This window comes from Ambystoma mexicanum, chromosome 1q (genome assembly GCF_040938575.1).
Source record: "Ambystoma mexicanum isolate Mex_15411 chromosome 1q, UKY_AmexF1_1, whole genome shotgun sequence".
Taxonomy (NCBI): Eukaryota; Metazoa; Chordata; class Amphibia; order Caudata; family Ambystomatidae; genus Ambystoma; species Ambystoma mexicanum.
The window spans coordinates 70047636-70060995 of NC_090922.1; the positions used below are offsets into that span (position 1 = coordinate 70047636).

The window sequence follows — 13360 nt, forward strand, 5'->3', positions numbered from 1 at the left end:
CATTTTTACGCACAAGTGGCCCCTGTGGGCCTCCTTTCCTTTACACAGCTATTGCGAAATAGCTACTCTATTCCTGTTACGCTCACCTGGCTCCCACAGGGGTGTCGGTCGGACCCGGACAGCTGCGGTCTCCACCCACGTGATGCGTAGTGCAGCGATGACTGACTGGATCTGCCCTACTAATCTTGTCTGCTTAACCCGGAGAAATATTCTCCTGCAAGTGGAGAGACGGATTTAGCCACTTGTGGATTCAAGTGATGGCACCCCCACAGTCCTCCCCAACTAATCACCTCCGAAATGCCCTCACAGCAATCTCACCTTATATTCTTGAAAGATGAGCTCTCCATCCCGCGTGGATTTGCAGGGGCGCGTCGATTCCAGTTACTTCACCGGTTTGAAGGCTCGGGAGAGTTCCGGAAAGTATTGACTCTGAGGTTCCTGGTGAGGACCAGTAAGTATTAAGTTCATAGAGTTCAATATGTCCGATGTTCACTCTTGTTCCCCCCCTTCACTTGTCTTGCAGCTGGCTCGTGAAAAGATGCTCTTGTGGCAGCTGGTGGCGCTCAGGTAGGAGTTTTATTACCCGGTGCTGTCTGGTAAATGTTGCACGTGGAAAACGTGTTTCGTCTTTACAGATGCAGCACATGAAAATATTGAGAGTCACAAAAGGATGCCTTCGGTGGTAAATCAGGTAAGTCTATGGTGGTAAGAATTATATTTGTTGGTTCCCTCGGCTCACCTTGTGCTTTTGTTTTGTCTCCTAGGTGCCGAGGTTCGGCGAAGAAATGATGGAGGCAACGCTGACCCGAAGGATGCTGTGAGACTGGTGAGTATGGCACGGCGCTGCAGCTGGAGGTGCGGCGCGTGCAGAAATGATGTTCTTTACAGGTCTGGAGACGAGATGGATCCAGAATCACGTGTGGAATAGAAAAAAGTTTGTTTTCTAACCTTGTCCCTTTCTTTCCTCTTTGTTTTAGGAGCTCCGGATTCGAGGCGGGCGTGGCAGAAGACTGGATGCAGGCTGCAGGCACAGTGAGCGTTAAGCTGCTGGATGCAGAATAACGCGAAGCGTGTGTTGCTGGTCGGGCGTGGTTTAAATAGCCTCAAAAGTAGTCGCAGGTAAGAAGTCCCTAGAACCACACCCGAGTAAAAAATAGTCCCTGTAGAAAAATAGTCCCTTTCGGGCTTCATGTTGGATTGGAGTCATTTGCAGCATGGTCTGCCTGAGGTAAATAATGACTATGAGCCTGGTGCCTAAGGCGCCAGGACTGAACCCAGATAGCCCCTAGCCGGGGCTGCTGAGGTTTTACTAAATGTCTAGATGCCTGCTCCCGGGGCTGATGGGCTTGGTCCTGATGCCTGGGGGCAGGCATCATGACAATTCCGCACTCTCAAACTGCCTCTGCCTTCAAGTGGAGGTCATTCTTGACTAGTGGGAACTTGTTCTGCATCGCCTCATCCACCTTCCTGAGCTGCTAAAGACCCTCAAAGAGACCCTATTCCGCCCATTGGCACAAGCGCGTGCATGTACTTTTGGGCACAAGGCTCCTCTCTTCATAGGGCTTGGACTGCCTCTTAGTTAGGTATATTATTGATGGTGAACTGGGCCTAAAGATTAACTGCACTGCCCGTTTCCTTCCCATGTAGGTTGTTGACATATTTCGTGCAGTCACCCCTTTGGACCCCCATGGTCTTGTATATATATATATATATTGTATTGAGTGTGATGTGTTGGTTTACTTAGTGTTACTGTGATTCTTTGCTATGGTCTATGTTACAAAGGCCTTGTAATAAATGTGTCTATATTTTTAATATAACACCTGTCTGGAGTAATTTGTAAGGGTCCTTGCTCTGTGTGCTCATTGAGGTCTTTCAGTCACCCTCACCCCTCCTGAGACTTAGTCTTAACCGCCTGCTATAGCTACACTGATTGGTCTGGCTTGTCCAGAGGTTGTCCTGTTTCAAGAAACTAGGTTGGCATTCTCAACCTCTGAGCTCCAGGTCAGAGTTCAGAAATCCTTAACACAAACCTCCAGGAATATCTTAAAATGTCAATAGAATGTACCACATGTCAAACATTCATTTCTGGAATGACACAGAACAATACGAGGAACAATGCCGTGTCCCCAGTTGGTCCCTTCTATGAGCTGCACATAGACTATGCAAACATGGGAGAAAGGTGCAATGGAGCAAGATATCTTATTGTGGTGGCCTGTCCCTTTTCACTTTGGGTGGAAGCAGGGCCCTGTGCCCACCCAGATGCGAAGTGCGCAGCAACATTTTTAGTGAAAGAAGTGTTCCTGCATTGGGGGATATGTGACGTCATACGATCTGACAACGGAACACATTTTGTAAACTCTCTTCAAAGAGGTAACAACCTTACTGGGAATAAAACACAAAATGTGCTCAATTTATCAGCTGCAAGCGAACGCCGCGGTCGGAAAAAAAATCAGACTCCTCAAGAGTAGATTGTCTAAACTATGCCATACTCTGAAAAAGAATTGGGTGTATTGTTTGCCTCTAGCCCTATTCCCTTTGCGCACCCAGCCCAGCAAGGACCACCACTTGTCCCCACACGAAATAGTAACTGGTAGACCCATGCAAACGCCACTGTCACCAGTGAGAAGAATGTCAGACGTGCATTGAACAGCAACAGTATTAGGGGAGGACTTTAAGGAACACCTTACACAACTAACGAAAGCAGTAAGATATATTGTCAAACAAATTGCCACACCCTTCACATGAGAGAATGAAACCGATACAACCACTGCAGCACCCGACAGTCAAACAAAACCTCGAATGCCTGGGGAACTAGTATATGTACGAAGTTTCGTAAGGAGGTGGAATGCACCAAGGTTCCACGGTCCCTATGAGGTAATCTATTGTACCCCCTTAGCGGTAAAAGTAAAGGGGTTGAAATATTGGGTGCACCTCTCAGATGTGAGGAAAGCTCATAACAGTGTGGTCACAGAAACACCACAGGAGAATGAAAGAATCAGCCGTGCAATAGACAGGCCAGCAATGATTATCGAAAAGAAATATGCACAAGCACAGCTGTAAAATATAGTAGTACAATATAATTATACATACTTGAAGTAAATTGTGTTATGTGAAAAGGTCTATTTTTCCATGCTTTCTCTCTCTCTCTCTCTCCTTATCTTACCTTACATCTTATTCAACATCTGCCTTTTATTAACCCCTGTCAACGTATATTATTTTCTTTAGGTGCCACGATTGTGGAAACAGCGCCACTTACAACTGAACTACCTCAGATAGATAGCAGTAGTAGTAGAATGAGTGCCACAAGGACATACTGCTAGGGTTGTGGCTTGCTTTTTGTAGTCATTGTATTTAGTATTATGTTAGGGTTGGGGATTTATTGGGGAGCGTCTTATTATGGGAGACATAAAAGAAGGGCGTGGGTGGGGGACAATTCATACGGGAAGGAGGAAGCTTAATGGGAGATGGGGAAAAGCTAATTTGTGATAACACAAGGCTGCCTGACCTCACATCTTTGCACAAGAACATAACCAAAGCATCTCCAGAGACTGAATTATTTTTGTATAATGAGAATAAGAGTGTTTCTAGTGAAGAAATAGCAATGGGGCCAACGCCCACTTTGTTTACACTACAGACTACCTCACATCCTGAAATTGTGACTACCTCATCACTAATTCAATTGTATGCTATGTTCCCAACTACCGCCCCAAATATCTCATCAGCTACCCCATATTGGAAACGCACACTGATCCCAATGTAGATATGAATACTGGTATTTTTGCGATCTACCGCCTGAAAACTATGAATATACATAAATTCCCAAGTAGTGCAGATTGAGTGGTCAATAGAAGGAAAAGGCAAATGCAACAGCAGACGTATGATGCGTATCAGGGCGGAGGATGCCAGGCTTACACATGTTCTGGGAGTGCCCGATAGTGCAGAGGTTCTGGAGGAAGGGGACACAAAGCAGCCCAAGGAGGCATAGAGCTGGATATTCAGACGCCGGAGGCTTGCATGCTGGGTCATTAAAAGAGGACTGTGAAACATAAACCGATGAATAAACTCAGATCTGATGTATATAATGGCTAAATGCAGCATAGCTATGGGTTGGAAAGACATGAGAGAACAGAGCATAATGAGATGGTGGAAGGAGTTGGAAAAAAGGATTACAGCAGAGACAGGGGTATGGGAGAAGGCACTCCGAGAAGAAAATGCTGAGGTGGTGACGGATATCCAACAATGACATTGCTGGCAAATGAAGGAGAGGAGGCGGCTGCGGAGCTGGCACAAGGGGAGATTGATGCGTTGTGATAAATGTATAACTAGATCGGTTACATAGGCTGAGTTTTGGGGGGTGGACTATGTAGAGTTAGATGGAGTTGATGAACAAAATCAACGTTAATATGCTGTATAATGTTGCGTGGTTTGTGGTTTGGTTATAAAAAGGCAATAAAAAGGTTTTGTTTTTTTTAAAAGTATGATGCATATCACGGGTTGGGGTTGGATAAGGTGGAAGACCTCCGCCATCCGAACCAGTCTAACAAAATGGGACTCTGACATGAGCGCCACTGGGAGACAGGCCATGAATGGTAGCCGCTATGTGTGTTCACTGATACTTCATGCGTCAGGGACGTCTATGGTCTTAGTACTTCAAGAGGCCCAATAGTAGAAGCCCAATGTCTCCATCTCGCACTATGTAGAATCAGGAGCACCTTCCAGTCCAACACAGTAGAACTACAACTGCTTCTGCCAGATGAGAAAATCTGCAAGAGCAAACCTAAAGGTGCAACGTGTTTCAAAGAGCTGACTTTTGCAATAAAAGGAACAATGTTCACAGAAAATAAATGGCAAGATGCAACCGTCACGTGCAAGGCTGAAGCACTGCGTGGCTTATCGGATGAGAGGCTGAAATAGATGGATGACACATGTGCCCAGACCTGGACTCACCACATCACAAAGCTGACCTGGGTCACTGCACTAAAAAAAAAAACAAATATCCAGCACCAAGAAAAATGTGAACTGTGCTTTCACAGGGAAGGAAAAGTACTCATAGGTTCAAACACTCGCTGCAACCGAATCCTCACCATCCCTGACATGCGAAAAGGAACTGCTGCCCTAATGGACCACTACTGGGTGTGTGGCAAACCGGCATACTTGCACCTCCCACCATCATGAAGGGGCTATTGTGCTCTGGCAACGCTGCACTGCTGGTGATACCGGAGAAGCACGTCAAGGGGAAGGGTTGCCCAACAGACAGCTACCGGCACCCCAACTAACAAATGAACCCCCCTGTACGACATCCTATAACACGACAAGCTGCAGAATCATGCGTCGCGCAAAAAGAGCATCCAACTATCTCTCTAAGGACTCTTCCGACCTTTTGGCACAGATCCCCAGCGAATATAAACTTTTCAACTCAGCAGAGACATTTTTTGCATCACTGATCCCCAATATCCAGACTCGAGCGAATGCCAAGTAGCTCCAAATCGTGCGCTGGGAGCTGATCCAGTTGGCAAATGACACTGAGGAGGGGTTCAACGTCATCAAGGTGGAACTAAGCACAGACTAAGGATGATGCAAAACTGCTATGTCCTCTACCTCCTCAAAGCTATGGAGGGCAGCGTTTGCCAAAAAATCGGGAGTGCATGTTGCACGTTCGTGCCTTCTTCAGATGCTGAGAACGGGATTCTTTCACATATAATATCAGCAGTGCATGAACTCAGTGCGAATGAAGAAAGCAGGTGGCGTGCAGCAGAACGACTGGTTCAGTGCAGCCTTCGAGTGGGTGCCATCATGGCTCAGGACACTGATGAAAATGCTGGTCCCCATCATCGTCTTCCTTCTGCTGATTTTTTTGTGTGTGCCAGTTAGGGGTTTGAGGCTGTGCTAAAGCGATTCCTAGTAGCGCAATGATGATGTGGACTATTGGTAGAAAAAAATAGTAATGGTAAGGTGCCTCACAAAATTAGAGAAGCCCAAGTACAAACAGGAGAGAGGGATGAGCCCAAATATCATCGTGGCAATATATCCAAAAGGCAATATAGTAGATAACCTCTATCACACTACATCCAAACAGCCCCAAGATCTTGAGAATCACAGGGAGGTGTGGGTGGACTTAAACGGGGATGGGGATTGTATATATACACATGTCCTGCACTCCTGAAAGTATGCCCATTGTGGGGAAAGCCTAAGAAATGTGTGCAGAGCTTGGATGCCAATAAAGAGTACCCCCGCCTGGGACGAGGCAGTAAGGGTGCAGAGAAATGTAGACGAATGGGACAAATTATTCGTTACATTAGTAGTAACGAAAGGGTGGAATGTTGGGGGAGAGGTGGCATCGTCTCACCCCCTTTAGCATTCCTGCAGTCAGCAGACCGCATGTAAGCTAACGGGGGACACACCCCCATCCCCTTCGTACATATCCACGCATCATAACAGTACACCAATAACCTACTGTATGTAGGTGTTTCGAAACTCAATTTTGTGTCCTACCGTCCACCATCTGAAACTAGGCCCAAATTCACTCCACTGAAATGTCAGCTCTCCCTTCCCCAGCACCGCGTACAGACAGCCCATGACACCTCCAACCACTGCCAGCACCGCGCAAGCCTTGTTCTCATGGAAGTCCAGCCATTTATTTTTGCAATTAGCTAGTATCAAATGCCAACAGAATGTGCTCACGGCAGAGTGAGAGACCGGGGCAAGCTCCAACCCTTGTGCCCATTCATCTCAGCTGACCTGCTCATGCCACTTCAGGCCAGGCCATGGTCCATTTGCCCCCTACCCTCCACTCTTTTAAGGTAACCGCTTGCAGGACACCTCCCAACAGCCACATCAGAGTACCCACCATATGCTTAATCCAGCGCAGCAGTATGTTCTCCTCTAAACTAACATCTGTCCATATATTCGTTTGAATCGTGAGGCACCAGGGAGTGTAAAGTACAGATGAAACCCCACAGTTAAGGCACCTGGGAGAGGTGCCCAGTGCCACCAAACCCCCATAAAATGCAAGGATTAGAATGCCCATTTATCTGTCCATACTCTACAAAGACCCCCATCCATCCAATAGTTTATGTCCACCATTATTCTTTGTATGCCAATGATTGTTTTGTTTAGATTAGTCAGAAATGTAACTTCATGAACTAAGTTCGACCTTCACACCGCGGAGATGAGCCCAGCTGGCCCACGTGCCAGCCGATCAACCCAGACACATCAGCCAATCGCAACTCGCCATCTCGTATAGAGTATGCAGCGCCTAGAGGGCCAACCAATAGAAACTGTTATTTTATACTCTATGTTGTCCCATTTGTGATGTTATTTTGGTTCATAATGTGCTGCCCGTGTACTGTTTAGCAGAGCGCTCTTGGGCAGCAGAGTTCTCTGCTTGCATTTCATATCTTATATAAATTTGTTTTACTTGAAATTACTCTCCTGGTCTCATTCCCTACAGGGGTGTGTCCTTTATTTTGGTCTAGTGGATATACGTGCATGTGGGCAGTAACCTTCACAGTGGACCTGAAGATCTAAAGGACGACGCACAGCCACCTCTAGCGACCGCCAGTGCCATCTGAGTAACCGCTGCTGTCCCGACATCAAATTCTGAGCGACAGGAAAGTCCCGAAGCGGATGACTTCCTCTACCAGTCCCAAGACGAACTACATTTTGTGCCCTCCGTGGAAGAGCTGCAACCTCCACTGCCCACTGTTTACCAATACCTGGGGTCCTGTGCCATTTTGCGGTGCAACATCAACCAAAGCATGGTTTCGTCTGAACCTTTGCAGGCATCCTCCTGGAATTCCAGAGACTACATCCCACTCCTGAAAGGCCCCTTAGCCGAGACGAGGACTGAGAACCGGAGCAAAGTCTACCACACAACAACAGTCCTTCACCCAAGCCTTGAAAAAAGCATCAACAAGCCAATTCTGTGAAGATCTTCTGATGGGCATCCACCTACTTGAGAGAAACCATCAGATCCATTGCAGGTTCTTTTCTTCAGTCGCCAAGACCAAAAAGTCCAAACCGGGGTCTGCAGTCACCTCTACTTGGGCACTGTCCTGCTGCACAAGCATCTTCACTGATAATGTACTGTTGAGGTGCTAGTACTTACCTTGGGCTTGCTTTGTTGTTCCTAAACTGTTACTTGCATCCCCTCCGAGGCCTACATTAAGCTACATTGGGGTGGACAACCCATTGCGACGTTTACCAAAGAAATCTGCTACAGACCTGTAAACCTGAAAAACTCTATAAAGACTGCCTTGTTTGCTGCTTACCCACTTTTCTTTTTCCCTTGGTCACTGGATCCCCAGTGGCCCCCTTGACTCTGCGAGACTCACTTAGAATAGGGCTGGGCTTCCTAGGATTTGGTTAAGCAGGGATTAACTAAAGTATACAAGTTGGTCTACAGTTTACATACCGGTTTGAGAAGTTTCTACCACTTGTGTAAAAGTGTTCATATGCATCTTTTATCCTTTTACTATTGTTTATATATTCTGTTTAATGCTACTGTATGACAGTAGTTACCTTAAAAGTAACAAGCTTTAGTGTATATAAAATACATTCTTATTTTCATATAATTGCTAGTGTTGAAGTGTTTCTTTGAACTAAGTGCATACTCCCGAGTACCTCCCTATGGCCCTTCTACCTCCTAAACTAAGCCTGGCTGCTCAGCGATACTTAGCAAACCTTTGGGTAGTTCAGGCTAAATCTGTTCATCCAAGGTGGGCTTTCTAAAGTCTTATCAAAGATAGGACTTTTGCAAAACCCAACAAGGATGCCTGCAGTTTCAGCATTCCTGACCGTAGAGCAGCTGTGCAGGGTCCTGATCCTTTCTTCACACCCAAGGATCGCCAGCGAGTGCCTGATCGTGGTGACTGCCACTGCAACCCAGTCTTCATGTCCTGGAGGTTTCTTGAGGTTGCCTGTTATGTTCAGGTCTTCATCCCATCGTGCTAAAGTTATCCAGATGTCCAGTCTTCAGAACAATATGATTGGAGTCTGCAACCATGCACTACCCAGTCCCAATCCAGAAGCCTAAAGGGACCTCTGAACCCACAGGCCCTGGATCTCATTTGACCAGATACACCACAGATTAAGTGAGCCCAGTGCCTTCAATAAAATTAACTACTCCCTGCCTCCCTTTCTATCATTGGGTTGTATCGGCATCCTAAACCTCTCTCTCTGTTACCCAAGATTGGTGGTGGTCTTGTCAAGGTCCCCAAACCCTGTCCCTCTGAAGTGGTGGGAATAGGAGAAAAACTTGTAAGAACGTTACTTTTATCTTCTGCAGAATTTACTCACAACTGTTGGCTTTGGGAACTCTTGATCGTGAATCACAATCTGCAATGTACATATTGTGGAACTTATGACTTGGGCAGTAGGCCCCAATTAACAGGGTTTTACTTCTTAAGCACTAGGGGCATTGCCTTAAGGTTATCTGTGGGTGTTCTACCTAATTTACTTAGCGGTCTATACTGGTTCTTAATTACGGTTTGCTCCATTTTCTCACTAACTTTAACACAGTTATTTACGGTGTTGCTCTGGTCTTTGCCAACTATTGCATAACTGTTTCGAAATGTAAAGTGTTGGTGCTCTGTTAGCAGAACCTCTAGTAGTGAATGTATATGCGATAGTTGTGTGGTAATTGCATAGGGCGTATTCTAAAGGCCTTAGAAATGTTATATTTTTGCGCATTATATGTCTAAATGGAATTATTGGAGTGCTCTGTGTGTACCATTGTGCCCCTACAGCACGCTCGCACTTCGGAGTCTAAGCCTTACTGCTCTGGCACTCTACCTTGACTGGGTTTGGCTAGACAGTCTCTTTCCTGATCACCTGGATAAATTGACCTCTCAGAATCCACCCAGAGGGTGGATTCTGAAAAACCATCTTAACAAGGTGGTTAACGTCTTGTCTGCCAATGGGGCATTTGCCACTGCTGAGCTGTGCGCACCAAGGGTGAGCAAGGACTGTCAGTTGAGTCAAGTTCAGTGCGACATGGGTGTTGACAATAGTCGAGTGAGCCTTCTAGTGCATTGACGTTTGTCGAGGGGCCAAATGAGGTGGACAGGGAGATGAGGTTAGCCTCATATGCATCTATGGGAAGTTCTTTAATGTCTTGCTTGGCTTTGATGATTGGCAAGTGTGATGCAGTTAGGGATGCGGTCAGACCAGTCTAAGGGTGCAAGGCTGAAAGCTATCTGGAACTTCTATCCAAGACCATGAATAGTTTTGATTTAACCTGCCTTAGTGTACCAGGGAGTCCTCATCAGGGACTCGAATACAGGTTGCGGCCCTGACAGACCCTACGTCCCTCAGTGTTAAAGTGCCCCAAAGGTACCCAGTTGCCAGGCTTAAGACTCTTTGCACAGCACCTGTATTAGATCCATTACTTGGTGGCAGCCCTTGAAACGGTGGAGAGGACAAGACCTGAAATGAATGCACTGGAGGGGTGGGTGGTGCGACAAGACTAGATGAAATTAGGATATTCCCATATTCAATAAAATGTTAGTATTTATGACTGGATTTGTAAGTTATATGGTTTGGCACTGGTCCAGGGTCGAGTTGTCACATTCCTTCAAACTATTATGAATTTATCTTTAGAAGCATTGATGCCGGTGTCCAGCTTTTAGGGTATTTTATCAGTGTGTTTCACAAGAAGAATTCAGATTTCTGTATCCAGCCTGTACTGCTATTTTTTAATTTAATATCGCTGACAAGATGCTTGAGCATTTCCTAACTCCTGTATAAAAGAATGCATTGGAAGCATTCAGTGATTCTTACAATACTTTAGGAGTTCCGACTCAAGCATCCACCAAGCACTTGCACTTCTCAAGCATCTTGTGAAAGGCACTGGAGTTCAGACTCCTATAACCAACATTGGGTCCCTTGGCAATGTGACTTTCTTAATCTACTCTACAAACGTTTACATTAAGGTTAAGCATGCAGCAGGCTTTTTCAATCTCGCCGCTTCTGGCTTTAGCCCTGGTTTCTCCTGCTCCATCAACAAGTTGCAATTCTGTCTTCTTTAAGTTTCAGATGTCCACCTGCAGGCCATCCTTATTTTCTCAGTTCAGATCATCACCTACTCAGTCTCCTTCTGGTTGCACTAAGGACTCTCTCCGGCACCTTTGCTTGGCCCCAGCAGTTCAAGTTAGTTTCAAGTCATGCTCTCTCCTGATAGAATTCTCTGGTTTACTTGGCCCTGGCAGAGTTTATCTGCTCATTCTCCTTGGCGGTTAGTGGCTCTGTGTTAAACATTCACTGATCCAGCACAGCCGTATCTCATTCCTTCACCATAGTTCATGTGCTACAACTGGCAGGACTGTGCATTTCGGACTCTTCCTGCCTACGTAACACCAGGCAAAGACTTAACCCCCTCCAGTCAATCCAAGCCCTCTTCTACCAGTGGCTGTTCCATTGGTCGGGTCACCTGACCGAAGTTAGGGAAGGCACTCTATACATGGTCTCTTGTCATCAGTTCTAGATGGCATTATCACTGGATAATGAGAGAGGCAGGGCTGCACTGTGCTGGTCTTGGTGCCATGCAGTAATGAGGAAGAGGCCTCAGAAAACGATGGAATTCTGCAATGTTGACATGTAACATTTTTCAGAAGCAATATCATCTTAATTCTTACATGTGAAAAAGAACTTTAGACAAATTCCACATGTGAAGAACAGTTCACAAGACATGCTCCCATTCTCCTTACTAACCTCGCGGTCCAGCCCTGTGGAAATCACACTGATCTCTCCTGTAACTTTATTGATTGTAAACATCTGGTCATTGGGTAGCTTGGGATCTTGATTCAGGATTTTGTAATAAACAACCCCATTGTAGGTTTCCTCTGAGTCATCTGCATCAGTAGCATTCACTTGCATCACTCGGGTACCTGAGAAGAAAAGAAAGGGGGGTCACTGACATTAACAATCGACAAGCTAACCCTTTCATGGAACAATCTGCAGCAAAACACTTTCTGCATGACATCAGGCTAGATATATGTAAGCAACATAACAGAAGGGTATACTGCATTTAGGCGCCTGTATGATTCAAAGGGGACACAGTGAAAGCCAGAGGGACCAGTGAGGAGAGGGGAGACATGTGATAAATAAAGCACAAGCACCACTTTGAAGGGGCAGTCTGAATTGCACATTTTGATTCGTCCCACGTGCGAGTTCCAGCCATGGCATAAAAATGTCCAAGTCCAACATTTTTAGAGGAACGTTTCCGGCTTCTATAGTAAATCAGTATTGTTGCTGGAATGCACCTTCAAACTATGTTCCCAGAGCACCTTTGTACTGAACTGTCCATTTCTGTTTACTAGCAAAGTATAGGGCAAGAACAAGCAGCACATCCTACTCCAGCAAGGGAACAGGTGAAAGGATAGCTGTAGTGCTTATTGTAGGATTTTCTCCATTCAGTGTTAATGTTTGATGTTCAATTTTAAGAAATGGTGTCTCTTAGGAAAGATTATCTTTTTGCAAGGTTTCCTCCAAGGTTTCCTAGGAACTCCACTCTTTTTGCTGTTTTTGATCCTGTCCTGACATTTTGTAGGAAGTAAAGCCTTCCGCTTCACTTACCATTTGCCCACATGTTATGGGGAAAGTGATCAGTCCATCAGGCTATCAGTGCTGAGAAAATGGTTTCCATTTTGAATTTGTGTATTTTTAATTAGCACACACCTTACAATGCAGTGCAAGGGGATACATTTGTATCACAATAACCTTTTACACAGATGATTTTTAGTTACTTTATATGCCTAAAGACAAGCTGGTGTGAGCAGTTACATTTTTGCATCCTTTTGGGGTGCGCATTTGAGTTTAACGCGTATGGCTACTAAATGTGGCTAGTGCCTTAAAATAGCCTCTGTGCACGTGTGAGGCTCAGGGAGGGGGCTGGGACTGTCTAGTGCCAGTCCACATCGTTGATGCCAGAGAGTCTGCTACTGGGGCAGATGGGATACCAGTAGTTGTCCCCAAATGGACAACTACTTGCTGTTTGATTTGTGAAAATCCTTACAATTGGTGGGCTTGGACTTGCTTCTGGCTCCAATCCGAGATAAAAAGGACCTCTGCAGCTATTCTTCAGATCAACGTTGGAGCCAGTAATCCCTCGAAGAAAAGCAGTCAGCTCAAAATCCAAAGATGACTACAGAAGTGGCCCAGCATCCCTTCCTGCGTCCAGCCCAGTGAAGCTCTGCTCTCTGCCTATCTCGGAAGACCCCGAGTGGAGCTTCAGCCCTTGCACTAGTTGGACAAACTATTTGCTGTGCCTTCAAGGATCAAGCCCTTCAAGGCCTTTGGAAGTGTCCCTGGACTGACCAGCTCTCTCTCTCGCCAGAACAGTCGCTGTTCCTAATTGAAGTCC

The 13360-nt window shown here is 45.9% G+C and overlaps 1 protein-coding gene across 2 annotated transcripts in view; it reads right to left on the reverse strand.

Moving 5' to 3' along the window:
• CDH1 (cadherin 1) overlaps positions 1–13360 on the reverse strand; it is a 398557-nt gene that overhangs the window by 155264 nt on the left and 229933 nt on the right. For both annotated transcript variants that reach the window (XM_069635549.1, XM_069635548.1), the window contains exon 7: positions 11710–11885. In XM_069635549.1, the coding sequence (XP_069491650.1) occupies positions 11710–11885 (176 nt within the window). The remainder of the gene's footprint in view (positions 1–11709; positions 11886–13360) is intronic.